This window comes from Ursus maritimus, unplaced genomic scaffold (assembly GCF_017311325.1).
Source record: "Ursus maritimus isolate PB19 unplaced genomic scaffold, ASM1731132v1 scaffold_11, whole genome shotgun sequence".
NCBI classification, from domain to species: Eukaryota; Metazoa; Chordata; class Mammalia; order Carnivora; family Ursidae; genus Ursus; species Ursus maritimus.
Genome location: NW_024423453.1, coordinates 13,574,957 through 13,591,393, shown reverse-complemented (window position 1 = coordinate 13,591,393; position 16,437 = coordinate 13,574,957). Strand labels below are relative to the sequence as shown.

At 37.6% G+C, this 16,437-nt stretch overlaps 1 protein-coding gene across 3 annotated transcripts in view; it reads left to right on the top strand.

The window, feature by feature from the left end:
• Positions 1 to 16,437, top strand: part of PDE5A (phosphodiesterase 5A) — a 140,969-nt gene that overhangs the window by 50,801 nt on the left and 73,731 nt on the right. For all 3 annotated transcript variants that reach the window (XM_040626273.1, XM_040626275.1, XM_040626274.1), the window contains exons 4-7: positions 5,884 to 5,955; positions 7,615 to 7,704; positions 10,032 to 10,169; positions 12,209 to 12,276. In XM_040626273.1, the coding sequence (XP_040482207.1) occupies positions 5,884 to 5,955; positions 7,615 to 7,704; positions 10,032 to 10,169; positions 12,209 to 12,276 (368 nt within the window). The remainder of the gene's footprint in view (positions 1 to 5,883; positions 5,956 to 7,614; positions 7,705 to 10,031; positions 10,170 to 12,208; positions 12,277 to 16,437) is intronic.

The window sequence follows — 16,437 nt, the reverse complement described above, 5'->3', positions numbered from 1 at the left end:
GTTCAAGTTGAGGATGTAGAATCGGTCATCAAATTTTATCCTGTAGATGGATGGAACATTAAAATGTTTGAGTAAAGAGGTAATTTGTATGTGCAAAGCAGTGTCCCAAGAAGATAAATTTCGCCTAAGTGTCAAAGGTCAACTGAAGGCAGAAAAACATTTAGCAATGAGATGTCAGGGCTGTCAAAGAAAGTGAGGATTTAAATGGTGAAACAAGATACAGTATGGGGTGAGGAAAGTGAAAAGGGAATGGAGAATGATTCTAACGGAATGTATTAGTTTCTTGTTGCCTTTGTAAAAGACTACCAGAAGTCTAATGGCTTAAAACCACACAGATGTATTATCTTATAGTTTTGGATGCCAGAGTCTAAAATAGTTCTCACTAGGCTAAAATCAGGGTGGCAGCAGGGCTGTGTTCCTATGTGAAGTCTCAAGGGAAGAATCTGTTCTCTTGCCTTTTCTAGCTTCTGTAGGCTGCCCACATCCGTTGGCCTGCAGCCCCTTCCTCTGTCTTCAAAACCTGCAGCAAAGCATCTTCAAATCTCTGGCTCTGACTCTTCTGCCTCCTCCTGCTTTCCCTCTTAAGGATTCTTGTGATTACAGTTGTACTAGCCCAGATGGTTCGGGATAATCTCCCCATCTCCCGATCCTTAAGTTAATTGCAAACGGAAAGTTCCCTTTTGCCATTTAAGGTAACATATTCACAGGTTCCAGGGATTAGGATGAGGACATCTTTGGGGGACATTATTTTGCCAACCACATGGACTATGGCCATACTTTGATAATTGCCTAGGATTTGGAAGAAAAGTGAGAGAGCCCTGATTGGTCATACCAACCCTGTGACTTACAGTTTGCTTACTTGTGAAATGGGAGGAGAAGGTGGTGTAGGGGTGGGATTCTCTTCCAAGCCTAACACTCTGACTAGAATGTCAGGCCATGAGGACATGGAGTTCTATCTGTCTTGTTCACTATTGGGTCTTCATTGCCTAGAACAATGATACATGAGGGACTCAGTGTTTATTGAATACAATATTTTTTGTTGAATGAATGATCAAGTCATGGGAAAGTTTGAAAAGAGCACTTGGAAGACTTCTCCACTGGCTCCTGTATATATTAAATTCTCATTTTCTTGGCGAATAAGATTTCGGCTCAGTTGATAGGTAGAGACATTCCGCGGATGGAAGAGAAGGATACCTAAGATTTGCAGAGTCTGTTCTTTTCCTCCCTTGCTTTTAGCTTCCATGCTGAGTATCCCCTGGAATTGGCAATGAGGAAGTGTATTGAGATTGATGTATGGCCTCAGTAAGTGTCTGGGGCAGCTGCTAATTGAAGAAGAAATTGCTCACTGTGGCAATGATCAGTTGCCCCTGAATTGACCAGCTGTCACATTCCACACTGTTCACTCAGCAAGAGTCAAGTCTTGCCCTTTGCATTCCTAAAAGAACACTTGACCCTGTGAGGACATAATATCCATTTATGCTGTGGAAAGTACCAGTAAAATAGAAAACAGAAGCTTCTTTGTGCTTAAAAAAATAACATGGAGTACAGGCACTTGAGGGTCCAGGTAGCCAGCAGGTAGGCAGCGTGATTGGGCTCTCTGCTGCAGAGGCTAATACTTTAAGGGGCTTTGCCTCTCAGATAGGAGGTCTGACATATACTTGCCATCAGAGCTGCCTTTCAAAACTGACATTTAAAGACCCTAGGGTTAGCAGTTACTTTGCTTGAAGACAAAGAGCTAATTTGTTTAAAGGAGCAGTAGATGACAGAAGAAGGAAATCAACAGAAGGAGGGCAGAGGGTGCTAGTTTTGCTTAGGATCCTTGAAATTCAGAGAATTAACCTCTTGTTGGTCTTTTACTAAATTCTGTGACCTTGGACAAACACTATGCCTTTTCTCCTGGTTTTGCCTGTTGCTTTTATCAGTGCTGTCTTTAAAATGTCATCCATCTGGGGATAGAGGAACATGTACATATTGGATATATTTCCTTGGTCTAATAGCTCTCTCAGAAGAACTTGCCTATTTTTTTAAATACCAATTCTATTTCATTAATCATCTCTTCAACAAATTAATCTCTAATTTCTGAAATCTGTAAAATTATTAGAGAAATAATTGGTTACCAGGAAGAATGAAAAATCCACCATTGGAAGTCCTCATTCCATGACATTACCTAAAAGTAAATGTCTTGCTCTAACGTTAGGGGGAAAAATCCCAAATATAGTAAAGATCTGGTGTTCATGGGTTACAAAGTAGGCTTTAAAGCTTATAAACAAGACTTCTTGTCAGTTTGCCAGACTGTACAGATGCAGAAGAATGCCCCTCCACAATTCTGCAAAAAAGTAGATCAAATTTCACCAAAAACAATTTTACAAATTGCAGATGAGCTCAAGAAAGGGAAACCCCCCAGGTGTCAGAAACGGAGGGGAACCCCAGATAAGAAACGTGAGCATGGAGTACTGGCCAGATGGGGTCAGGGAGATCTGAGATTCAGGAGGGAGATGAATGTCTGGGGATAGCATCTGCAGGCTAGGGAATGCATCCACTCTGTGGGAGTGGGGGGCGGGTCAAGAGGTGAAGCCTAGATGAATGATGGTTTCATTCATGAAACTGGACCTAGCAAACTCCACCAACAGCCAGGAGAAGCCTCAAGGAAGCTTGCCTCCTGCCTGCTGCTGTAAGAGAAGAGGAGACACCTGTGAACCATAAGAGCACAAAACTGTGCCATACATAGGTATGGGGTTCAAATTCACACCCCCAGAATAGTGCCAAGACAAACAGGAAGTCACTGTGCATGGACCCTTCATGACTCAGGGAACATGGGACTCCTGTGGAAAACAGTCCCTGCTAAAGATGAACTTACAGGCAAAATTAAGTATGTTCAAAGAGATGAAGGACATCAGGTACTAGTATTTATAGGAGGAGGAGGGCGCCTGGGTGGCTCAGTTGGTTGAGCCTCTGACTCTTGATGTCAGATTATGATCTCAGGGTTGTGAGTTTGAGCCCTGCCTTATTCTCTGGACTCAACATGGAGTCTGCTTAAGATTCTCTCTCTTCCTCTGCCCTCCCTCCCCCCCCACCACTCCAGCTCACACTCTCTCTCTTGAAAAAAAAAAAAAAAGGAGGAGGAGGAGAAGGAGGAATAATCAGGCTTGAAAAATGAATTTAATAGAAATTCCGCGGGTGCCTGGGTGGCTCAGTTGGTTAAGCGTCTGCCTTCAGCTCAGGTCATGATCCCAGGGTTCTGGGATCGAGTCCCACATCGGGCTCCCTGCTCCACAGGGAGTCTGCTTCTCCCTCTCCTCCCACTCATTCTCTCAATCTCTCTCTCTCTCTTTCAAATAGTAAATAAATCAAATCTTAAAAAAAAAAAAAAAGAAAAATTCCAGGATGGAAAATTGTTATTGACCTGTGTGAACACTGTTGGTTTGGTTGAAAATTGTGAATAATGGCTGATATTTAGTATGGTTTCAAAGACATTGTTCTTTTAACCAGAGAGAAAACTTTTTAGCCCATAGTTAGAAAAACGCCTACCATATAAATGGTCCTGAGTGTCAAACACACAGATTGAAACCGAAGTTGAGCTTGGCATGCAACTTTTTATAATAAAGGGAGAGCTGAAGGCATCATCGCAGTCACCGAAGGAGCCTTGTTTGAAGTGCTCTTCTTAGATAAGTAGCTGCAGACCCACGGGGAACAGACCATGCTTTGGTTCTGCTCACTGATCCACCTCTAAAACATTCCCCCCCTTCTCCCAGCTCTCCCATCCCATGCCAGGCAGTCCGCAGATCACTGACTAGGTTAAGGGTATCTGTAGCCTGTAGCCTTGGACCACGGGGGCTCTGCCCTCATTCTCAAGAGACTCTAGTGATCTAAACTGACCATTGTGACCACTTTTACTAGTCTTGATTTCAGAAAAGACATAATGCAGCTGATTTTCCTCTTTTCTTTTAAGACTTGAAAATTAACTGTCCTCTCACTGTCAATTTGTGGTGATGTCATGATCGGCTAAAATGCTAATCCAGTTTGATTGGTGACCGTTTTAAAAACAACTCGTTTTTTGTGTCTTTATATTTTCGAATGAGCAGGAACTTTCTCTTTACTTTCTTCGCTTAGTACTTGCCCCACACACTCCACATGCACATAGTGCATCAATGTATACTTTTAAACTGTGTGATTATCTGAGAAGGTTTGCATCAGAGTCTTTTCATCTGTTTGTAAACTTATCTTTCTTAAAATGAAGCTTTAAAATGTAAGTCTTTCTTTTATAAAACCATTTATTAGGAGAAATAAAAACTCAAATGTTATCATTTCTGAGAAGCTGCTGCCTCTTTGACCCATGTATGCAGCCCCTTCTGTGCTCTTAGCAGCTGCGGACACCTGTGCCATCAAACTGATGTGTGCTTTAAGTGTATGTGTAGGTATCGCCTGTTCTGACTCTGAGCTTCTTCAGAGTAGTCTTTCTCCCCGTTTTTATCACTCCTCAGTACGTAGTGGGCACCTCAATATCTGTTGGGGAAATGAATGAACACTTGAAATAACCAAGTTATACTGGTACCACCCTATATCAGACCCTGGTGACCCTCAGGTGCCTCCTGTCACTTATACTCAAGTGAACATGGTTATCCGCAATCCAGACGTTTTTTACCTTAGACAAGTTTTTTTATGCATTTAGTCAGTGAGATTAGAGCATCTAGAAATCTGTTAGCCATTTTCAAGAGCTAAAGAGGGTACAAAAATAAAGGGAAAGTTGGACTAAGGACAACTAAAAAGGTACAGGATAATTGGAAAATTTGCTTTTTTTTTTTTTTTTTAAACATCCCTTTACTCTGCATGGGCCATGGAGGAAAGGTGTTGAGATGACCAGGAAACTACATCAGGCAAGACTCCATTTCCCCATCCTTTTCTGCTATCTTAGCAGGGAATTTTATATCCTATTCTTAGAGCCAAGGGACTTAGAAGGAGCTGAGAAAAAAAAAAGGATAGGCCATATACACAAAGCCAATGACTTTATATTCCTAAAGTGTAACCAGTTAGGGGATAATAGCTTATCCCACTGATGTTAAATCACAGAAGAAGGGAGAGAGGAGAATTTATAAGAGGAAAGAGGAAAAAAGTTAAGTTTTGAAGGCCTTTAAAACACAAAATAACCCAACTGAAGTTGGAACTAAACAGGTAAGTAACACACGGAAAGATGAGAAAGTTCTTCCACTGTTCCTAAACCTTTTGTGGAAATTCAAAACCTATTCCCAGAGTTTTAGTTCAGTCTTCTCAAGATATAGTTTATCTTTGATCCATTTGAAGTAAGACTCAGCCTGCTAATTCCTGTGTCGGTTTTTCAAGAAAACCTTCTCTCCCAAAAACAAATCTATTGAAGGTAAAATAATTTTTAAGGTCAGAGGCTTCAAGAGAAGTTGGACTACCCCCACAACATTAGGAATTATTTTTCACCCTAATTGGCCACTGGGTCCTGTTTCATTTTTAGTAAAAGAGCATTTTTAGCCCATTTGAAATACTAAATTTAAAGCCAATATAAAATATTTATCATATATTTAATTTGAATGTGATAGAAATTGATGGTTTATTTTGTATCCAAAAACCTTGAAAAATATTCATTTAAAATGTGGTTGCGAATAACTTTTCTCACAATGCAGGGTGAAATCACAGAACCAAAAATAGTGGGACCCAAGAAATTGGCAACATTTGAATTCTTGGGAGCAAAAAAGGATGTATGACAGAGAGCTAGTTCAAATGCTTAGGGATTTTGTTTTGGTTTCGTAGCTTATTGTTATTTTAAAGCACAATAGAAATTCCTTTATAAACACATGTTGGTGAATTTATACCAATAATTATAGCCAATGAAACTACCACTTTTTTCTCCTAATCCAGGTTGTTGGTGTAGCCCAGGCCATCAACAAGAAATCGGGAAATGGTGGGACATTCACTGAAAAAGATGAAAAGGTACCAAAACTTGTGTCTGACATGACGTCCATTTAGGAAGATGTATTTTCTTTATAGTGTATAGACCTCTAGAATTAGCTGTAGCTGAAATTGTTGATTGGAAAAACCATTATGCTTTAAAATGATCTGAAATGTTCAAAAGTGTCTTTTGCTAAATACATCACTGCTAAATACAGTGCTGACAAGTAGTAGTGGGAGTCAGTCCTCAGAAGTCCCCCAACTCCCTCCTCACTGTGCCGCCAAGCCTCCCCAGGGCTGTGTGCATGTTGGGGCCATCCGGAGGGTGACACGGTCTTTTAACTATCCCATTTACCTTTCATCACTGAAATTCATAATTCATAAAGAAATTCAACCCTGAGTAAAAACCCCCAAAACATTGCTCCATGTTCAGCACTCCAGGTTGGCTAAAAATTGGAGGCAACTCCTCCTAGTGAAGCAAATTTCAGAATGTTTTATAAGCTTTGCACTCAGACAGTGGGGCGCCAAGGTGTGAATTCAGGCTGGGTGATGTGAATTTAGCTTCAGAAAGAGCAGCAGTCAGCATCATTTTATTACTCTTCTCATCCAGCTCGGAAGGAATACATCCCCTACCCCACATCGACATGCTTTTCATGTAAGGGCGGAAGCCCCTAAACCTGGTTATAACTTCATTCTGTCAGTAGGTTTTATTATTTCTCTTCTTGAATATGTAATTATATGTATATCATGGAGCCCAATGAATTCTTCTTATTCAAGCCTGTTGCTATTTAAGTCACTCCCCTGAAAATTAGTAGGAGCTTTTGGAAGCCATTCAAACAAGACAGAGTTATTTTTGTCTCCGTGGTGTAGGCTGTATTGGCACTTGTGTGGGTCCCCATGTCTTAACTGCTTCAGAACATAGCAAAGTACCTTTTTAAATCAGTGTTCTAGACATCTAGACTCCTATTCTGTTAATGACACCTGAGAATATTTGGTGGGGAGCATGGTTCTAGATTGGCTTTTTATTTGATCATTTGTTTGTAGCCCACTAATGTAAACCCCTGTTGAAAGATTTCCCTTTCAGGCTGTATCATCTCTTGGCAAAAAAACTCTATGATTGTGAATAAAGTTTGCCATGGAAAGACCTATTTTAATCAATAATTAATATAATTGCGAGCGTTTCACCTTAGAATAGTATAATGAGGACGACAGATCCATGTTAAAACATATTTAAGCTAATATTTTATACAACTTTATATGAGACCATTGCCAATATTCTCAAGTGTGTTAGCTTTCGTTTGCCCCAGTAATGAGTTACAGGCTATTTATATAGCCTCAGCACAGATCCAACTCTTAATATCATTCAGAGACTACACCAAGTTTTGCATAGCGTGAATTTCGATTTCCGGTGTTAGAAAGAGATCTGTGTCCTACTCCCTTCCCTCTTCTCCTTGTTCACTTGTAACGAATGTATGACTTTAGGAGACTGTGTTCATGCTTGCCATCTACTTGGTGTGCTAGTTAGCTAACGCTTGCTTTGCATCCGTTCTCAATTTCGTGCAGAGTTAACACGTACCCTTTGGCTTTCTAATATTTATTTCAACTGTAAACATTTTTGGGTGCCTTTTGTGTTTCATGCAATATAACAAGACTGTTCTGTAGACAGTTCTTAATTTGGCTGTTGTCTTACCTATTTCCTAGGACTTTGCTGCTTATTTGGCATTTTGTGGTATTGTTCTTCATAATGCTCAACTCTATGAGACGTCACTGCTGGAGAACAAGAGAAATCAGGCAAGTCGGATTACTAAAGAGAGAGTATAGAAATTGTTTCTTGTTAAATTTTTATCCAAGTAATATATGTCTATGATTAAAAAATCCAGTTAATATTTTAGCTGTATCTTTTAATAATTATTTCCATTTTCTATTTTCCTTGCTCTGTTACTTTAACACTGTTAGACAATATTCATTAACTTAACAGATGTGGATTTATTTGATTTATACCACTCTTTACTTGCCATTATCCTCATCCTACCAATATCATTATGTCTGTTTTAAGTTACTGAATGGACTGCATTTGTCATATTAAATAAGGCTTTTAGTTCTTGCTCTATCAACTAGAGACATCATCTCATGATTCCATGCCTTGTAAAATGAGGATTTTAGCATGCCTCATCTCTCCTTCCCCACTGCCGCTCCTTACCTCTGCTTTTCCCATCTGGACTTTTCCTGTTGCCCATGACAATTATATATATATATATATATATATATATATATAGTTCTACAACCATGGTTAGCTTTTAGTAAGCTTTGTCTAGTTTAATTCTAAAGTGTGATTTAAAATAAAGTGTTTATAAGTACCATAATATGTAAATGTTGTTCATATTACATTTGTTATACAACTTTTAGTTTTTCCTCATGTTTCTGAATTCTGTTCTTTTTTTTTTTCCCCCTTCAACTATTTGCTCTGGTGTAGGCTCGTGTCATTGGGTTTTTCCCCAAACTCCCCATTATTTAGGCATTCTGTTGAGTTCTTTTTCTTGAAGGTCTCCAAATTGAGGTTCTCTTTTGTTTCTCTTCCAAACTAAGCTGTTTCTCCCCGTGCCTGCTGCACAGGTGTCAACATAGAATTTTCTTTCACTGCTTTCTCAGGAGGACTCCACTGGTTATCCACTGGATCCCCTAACTCCTTCTTTCTCAGTTTATGTCCTTATTTTATTGTAGCACGTTCTCAAATAATTACTTGAGAAAGCATATTGATCAGGTAGGTTCTCTGAGTCCTTGCATAGTATGAAAATGCCTATTGTACCATCCTACCACTTTGCCTGGGTATAAAATTACAAATTGAAAAATCAGTTTCTCAGAATTTAGAGTGGTGCTTATCTTCTGACTAGCATCCATTGTTGTTATGATTCTTGGGTCTGGGTAGATGTTTTCTTCTGTTTTGTTTTTTGCTTTTGTCCGTAAACTTTTCAGATCCTTTCTCTGCTTTTATAACTTCATTTTATAGTATGACTCTTTTTTTCATTCATCTTGCTGGTACCTGGTCATCCCTTTCCATCTGGAGACTTAAGCCCTGCCTTTTTATATAATTCTTTTTCATTATTTCTTTGATAATCCCTCTCTCCCACCCTCCATTTTCTCTTTCTAGAACTTGTGCTATTAAGATATCGGATCTTCCATTGCCTTTGACTGCCGTATCTTCCTACCTGTTCTCCAGCTCCGTTCTCGCCACCCATTAATCCGGTCCCCGTCTCTACAAGCACAGCTGCAAGCCTGTCACTTTCTTCCTGCAGTCCATCACAGCCCAAGCTGCCTAAAGACACATAGGGCTTCTGAGGTTCTTTCTCCACTCGACTCTGCCATGTCATCTCCAGCTCTCCTCTTTACGCTCTAGATTCTCTCTTAAAACTTGATCAAAACGCAGTCTGCTTCTCTCTTAATTCAGTTGTTTTTGGCGGAAATATTTCCCTTCCCCACTTTCATCTGAATGATTCCTTCTTATCTCTCAGGCCTCAGCTAGGAGGGTGTCTCCTCTGGTCCGTTTTCTGTGATACCCTTTCTTCCTCCTCATCACACAAATATTTTTGAATTCTGTGGAATTCAAAAGAAAGTGAAATTACCAGGAAAAACACAAAAGGAGCTCTTAAAACTTTGTTTTGGGTGATATTTACTGTGCTCTGTGAAAATGCTGATAAATGTTGATCTTAGAAGTTGGGAACAACAGCAATGTCAGTGTATTTTATGCATCAGACGCTGTTCAGAATGCTTTATGAATGTTTGCTTCTTTAGTCCTCACGATAGTCCTGCGATTTGGTATTAGTTGTACTGTTATCCCCATTTCTAAGGAGCTGGTCCTATATCACAAAGCTCGCAGAAAGGAAAGGCAGGATTAAAAACGGATGATGCTGGTTTTAGAGTCTGTGATTGTGACCACTGTACTGACATCAGTACAGAAGCTCTGTTAGTAAATAGAGACTTACATATTTAATACCTGAATGCAAATTTGCTGGTAACGTGTTAGATTATAAATAAACAACTTATAAACTATATAAATGATTGTATTGCTTTAATAATTACAAATAATTATTAAGTAATAAGTTCTAAATTTTCCTCTCTAGGTGCTGCTTGACCTTGCTAGCTTAATTTTTGAAGAACAACAATCATTAGAAGTAATTCTAAAGAAAATAGCTGCCACTATTATCTCTTTCATGCAGGTGCAGAAATGCACCATTTTCATAGTGGATGAAGATTGCTCCGTGAGTACAGAGTATGACTTTTTTATTTTTAGAAAGACAGAAGTTATATTCCTTAAAGCGCTGCTTTTAAACCTCATGTTAGCCTCAGATCTCTCTGAATCCCCGACTGTATACAGTTGTTTATGCAAAACCAATCAGTGTATGAGCTGTTCTGGTTGAAAGGGGGCAGAGGTGAGGTTGGAGGATGCCTTCACCTTTGCATCCCTCCCTAAGTGGTTACCTTGGGAATGTCCTGTGTGCTGTTTTTGTCTGCAGTACCTTGACGGAGTAATACCTTGTCATTACAGTATGCAGAGCTGTTGTGGTCAGGAATAGTGGTGCCCTGGTTGCCAAGAATAAATAAACCCCCATTCTGAATGGGTTGGGTATAACATTTTCTTTTATCAGAAATTGTTTAGAAACCAATAGAGGCAGTATTATTGAAGGTGCCTATTAGTCCTTAATCCTTTACCAACAATGGAAAACCACAAACTTAAACCACACACTGTTTTAATTGGTGGATTTCAGTCCATTGATGTGTAACATAAAGAAACCCATGTGTGTGGAAAGATGGAGTGTTCTCATTGAGTGCTGGTTCCTTCTAGACAGGCCAGTTGAGGTTGCGGTTAGTATCAGAGCTCCTAGCCGAAGGCAGTTTTCCTTTATGCAGTTTCTTTCCCTTTTTAACCTATGAACCACTGTTCCTGGGATATTTCTTTTTGATGTTATTGTTTATTTTCTTTTTTCTTTAGACCCTGAGAATAGGCTCTTCCTTGATGGGTTAGGAAAGAGAGTGGGGATCACCACCACTTGTGTGGTCAGCTGTAATTCATATATGATATTCGAATTGATGGGTTTTTGGGAAGTAGAATAATAAAAGATACATAATACATTAAAATTTTAAAAATTGCTTTCAATAGTAAGACTGTTAGTATGTGACTCAACCTTATCTCCGTCATTTTCTGTGTGTGTACGCGTCTCATTCTCATTAACTGGATATCAAATGAGACTATACCGTGCTATAAGGTAATCAGTATTCTTATAGTTATTATTTCATATTTTCAATCGGTTGTAAAGTCCCTAATATGGAGATGATTACGAGTAGCTATCCTTTTAAAGTTCAGGTCAGAATTCATTAACGCAGTAAGTCAATTTACAATTTTTGCTCTGTGACCTGTTCTTTAGCATTTAATTTTTGAAAGTTATATGTAAGGCACTCCTTTTTTAGACAACTTAAATATCACTTTAATTAGCATTCAGGTCATGCTTTTACTAGTTGACATCTATCACGGCAGCGGCTGACTTGGGCCATTGGTGCTTCGAAGTACAGCTCAGCAATATGCCCATCGATATATTGTGCTCACTTTTTAACAACTTAATTTGTTAGGTTTAGGAATCAAGTGACTTGATGTTCATTTATATTTTAACTTTTTGATTAAAATTATTTCAACGACATGAGCAAAAATCCAAATGTAAGCGAGAAAAATACAGTCCTCTGTTCTTCCCTCCCCAAATTAAACTAGTATCATTGTTTTATTTCTGTGTTTCCCTCCAATTTTTTATTCAGTTGTAAATACAGCATGGGTATGAATATGTATTCTGGTTTTTAATGTGATTTCCAAAGTACTTCTCTATGTTGCTAAAATCTTCACAATTATTTCCATTAAATATTCATAAAATATTACTGAATTGCATGTCTTTAAAAAGATCTAACAACAGCTATCGGTGTATGCATAAAAGCTAAAACATGAGGATTTTGAATAAATACGGAGAAAGTTTGAAGCTGACATATTCATTAACACCTGCTAGAAAAACAAAACCCAAGTAATACGCAAATGAGCATTTTTGCCAGTGAATATCAGAAACATTGAGAACATGGCTGACTTGAGGCTGTCAGGCAGTGAGTAACTTGTGTCCGTTTAGTCTGAGAATAAGTTCAAAAAAATATCACAAGTATTGATGTCTCCCGTCAGTTCCACCGACTTGCATGTGTGTGTCTAGATAGATATCATTACAGTGTCAAACTTACTTCTCAGTCTTTGTTGTCGCTCTGTTTTCAGGATTCTTTTTCTAGTGTGTTTCACATGGAGTGTGAGGAATTAGAAAAATCGCCAGATACTTTAACAAGGTAAAATAACTCACTCTCTGTCTTTATCACAAGTAAGCTGACCCTTGAACAACATGATCGGAGCTGTGTGGGTTCACTGAGAGATGGTTTTTTTTTTTTGATAAATATAGTACATTATTATGGATGTATTTTCTCTTCCTTAAATGATTTTCTTAGTAACATTTTCTTTTCTCTAGCCTACTTTATTGTAAGAATACAGTATATAATTCATATAGCATACAAAATATATGTCTGTGGACTGAACATGTTATCGGTAAGACTTCTGGTCAACAGTAGGCTATTGGTTAAGTTTTGGGGGAGTCAAAAGTTGGATGTGGATTTTTGACTATGTGGGGTGTTGGCACTCCTAACCCCCACATTGTTTAAGCCAGTATATGTAATGCTGGCTAAAGGGTTATTTCATGACCTGTTTAATTTAAGACATAGAAGCTACAGGCTGCTTCTTCCGACGTTCAATAATTTTATTTGTGAAAATACTTTAGTATTTGATGACAGAGTTCCAGGGTTTTTTCCCCTACAGTTGACCTATAGGAGAATTCCTAATGTAGTGAATGGTGTCCAAATTAGGATAGGCCTGGGTATGTTATTTTTGTGAACTGGCTCACTTAAGATCCGTAAGTCTGTATTGCAGTTTTATGTTTTGTTGAATATTGGACCGTCACTGGAAATTTGATAGGCTTCTGAACAAACTTCTCTTTGAGTCTGCTGTGATTTAGAATCAGCCATGGGGATTTAATTAATAATAGAAGGAAGCTTATGATCCCAGTCACACCAATATATATACCCAATGGCTAGAATCAAACCAGATCTCTATTGCAGTTCATTTCTTTATGATGTTTTTTGTAACTCAAAAATTTGTATTAATTTTTTGTTGTTAATTATCACTTAGATAATAGAAAGTATTGATATGATTGAGGTTAGACATATCATTGCCCCAATTTTCTTTGTGCTTTTTGAAGAACTTTGAAAAGGATTTAGAGTAAACTACCAAATGTTCTTTCTCAGATTCCCTTTTCACCCTTAGCAAGAAACTGGTGTTGTTTGCTTAAGTGATAGGATATTCTAAAGAAGGCAAGTCTGCCAGGATAAAGTGGCAGGAATTCTTGGGTCTAGTGCTGTTTATCATAATTTTCATTGTTCATTTGTTTCAAATTATTTCACTTCCTAAAATCACTTGTCTCAAATTATTTTATCCCTGATTATTGATGTTATATCTAAAAGCTTCATATGATCATGGAAATAGAGCATTGTCTTAACTTTACTATTTGATATTAAAGTTTCATTTTTTTTTCACTACAGTTGACCTATTGGAACATTCTTTCATTTAGTGGGTGGTGTTGCAATTAGTACAGTCCTCAGTAACCAAGCTCTTTGGTGGTGGTGCTTTAAAAATAACCTCTGTCCAGGGGCGCCTGGGTAATGTGGTGTTAGGCGTCTGCCTTTAGCTCAGGGCGTGATCCCAGCGTTTCAGGATCGAGTCCCACATCAGGCTCCTCCGCTGGGAACCTGCTTCTGCCTCTCCCACTCCCCTGCTGTGTTCTCTCTCTCGCTGGCTATCACATAAATAAATAAAATCTTAAAAAATAAAAATAAAAAATAAAAAAAATAAAAATAACCTCTGTCCAAATCTAAGCTATAGAGCATCCTGTAAGATAACTGGCCTGGTCTTTTAAAAAAATCAATGTCATTTGAACAAAATGGAAGGAAGAACTGTCTTGGACACAACAGGCAAACGCAATGCATAAATCTTGGTTGGATTCTCATTAAAACAGCTACCAATGAACAGTTTTTGAGAACAATTGGAAATCTTAATATGGATTGGGTAGCAGATAGTTGATGGGGAACTACTGTTACTTTTCTTTGGAAATAGGAAGATACTGTGGTTAGTAGGAAACTTTTTATTTTTAGGAGATTCATGCTTGTGTATTTAAGGATGAAATATTAGGATGTCTGCACCTTACTTTAAAATGGTTCAGCCAAAGATAACTAAGTAAATATATCTAAATTTCATGTATTTAAACAAATAAGTATATTCACACAAACATATGTAGATAAAACAAATAGGTAAAAATTGTTGAATCTAAAGTAGGATATTCATTTTACTTTCCACTTTCTTGTATATTTCAAAATGTTCATAAGAAATTAGAAGAAAGTGTTTGTAATAAAAAATTGGAAACAAAATGAAAATCATCTCTTAGATCATGTAAAGCAGAATTGCAAAGCACAATTGCCTGAGTTTACAGCTACCTTCAAGAACAGAATACTGAAGTGCACAGCCTGGTTTTGCTCGAACCCTCTTAAGACGGACCCCAGGATCAGTGTGAGGTCTGCAGACCTGTCTTCCATCCTCTTCTTCTTCCCCTCGTCCTCTCTCATGTGCCCTAGCCTCTTATGTCTTCCCTCAACCAGATGGAGGTAGTGTTGACCACGGTGACTTAACGTTTAATTGGTTAAGTGATTCTGTGTAAATCAAGACTCATTACTTCTAGACTATATTTCAACAGTCTGATACAATGAAATACATTTTCTCTGATTAAAAGAATTTGAGGAATTAGCAAAGGTGCAGTTGTAACTTGGGGGCAGATGGGGAATTCATTTGACTCTGGCACACCTGACTTAGGCCTTTTTTGCTGATGTGGGCCTGGTGTGCGTAGTCAAAAGTAGATAAACCATGTTATCGCTAGAGATTTTTTTCTACCTGGAGTTTTTCGTTCACAAAGTTAAAATTGAGTAGCTGACCCCTGCTTCCCTCTCGGCATTGCTGGTCATGACAAGTATCTGTCCCATTTCCATGTGTATTCTTTTCTGAGCCCCTCTGTGTGCCATTGTATTTTCTGGCATATTGGACATTTAGTTTTAGTTTGTATCGAGTCCTTTTTGAATATGTGATAAACCCATGTCCTGGTGAGTATGTGTGTATCCGCTTTAAATGCTGGTGTCTCCTGCCTACGTGAGTAATTAAGTTTCTTATTCCTAGGAAGAACATTAGTATAATTTTGATTTTATGATGCTATGACATTTTTGTTGCTTTTTATAAAGAATGTTTTAGAAAGCTTCTAGATAAGACACCTGCAAATATTTGAGTCTTTTACTTTTCAGATTGCATAATGAATTGCTACATGTATAAATATAGACATATATATTTAATGTGTTTACATATATCCATAGATATGATACTATATATTAAAAGTATAAAATGATGGAATAATATATGATATAAATGATATGAAAATAACATATATGACATAAATGATATAAAATGACCATATATGGAATTTGAGAAACAAATGAACAAACAAAATAGAAAAGAGACAAACCAGAAAACAGATTCTTAAATACAGAGAATAAATTGCTGGTTGCCAGAGGGGAGGTGGGTGAGGGGATGGGTGAAATAGATAAGAGGGATTAGAAGTGCACTTATATTAGTGAGCACTGAGAAGCTTATGGAATTGTTGAATCATTATATTGTACACCTGAAACTAATATAATATCATATTATACTTGAATTAAAAAAGTAAGATCAAGAAAAAGTATAAAATGATGAGTTATCTAGATTTAACTTTGAATATATGTACAGCAGCATAAGTCTGTATAATTACATTTTATGTATTGGCATTTTGATTTTATTACAAATTCAGCCTGGTCCTCTAATTTCTAACGGTAGCTAAACAAGCCCATTTGGTATGATAGTGACCTCTACTGGTAAATATGCATTTAAAAAAATGTAGTCTTGATTTATTTCTGATGAATACCGTGTTCCCTCTCTGTAGACAAAATGGAAGGTATTTTTCCATTTATTTTTTTAATCACTCCAAGATAGTCTTAGTATAAAGATATTTTTATAAAGGATAAATAGGTCAGTATGATTACCTTAAAAGAGAGTAATTTAATGGATCATTTTAACTGATTCATTAACTAATTTTACAGTATTGAAAAGTATTCACTAATGCCTTGTATCAGCTAAACATTTTAAAGTTAGCCTTTATACTAATGATACAATAAAAGGCCTTTAATTGATGTAAATATTTTTATTATTTTAATAAAAATTAGATATTAGGCCTAATTTTGCCACACGTCTGAATTAAAAATGATGTGTAGTGACTTCAGCATTTTGACAAAGGACTAAACTGATATTGACACTTCACCAGCAGACTCTTTATT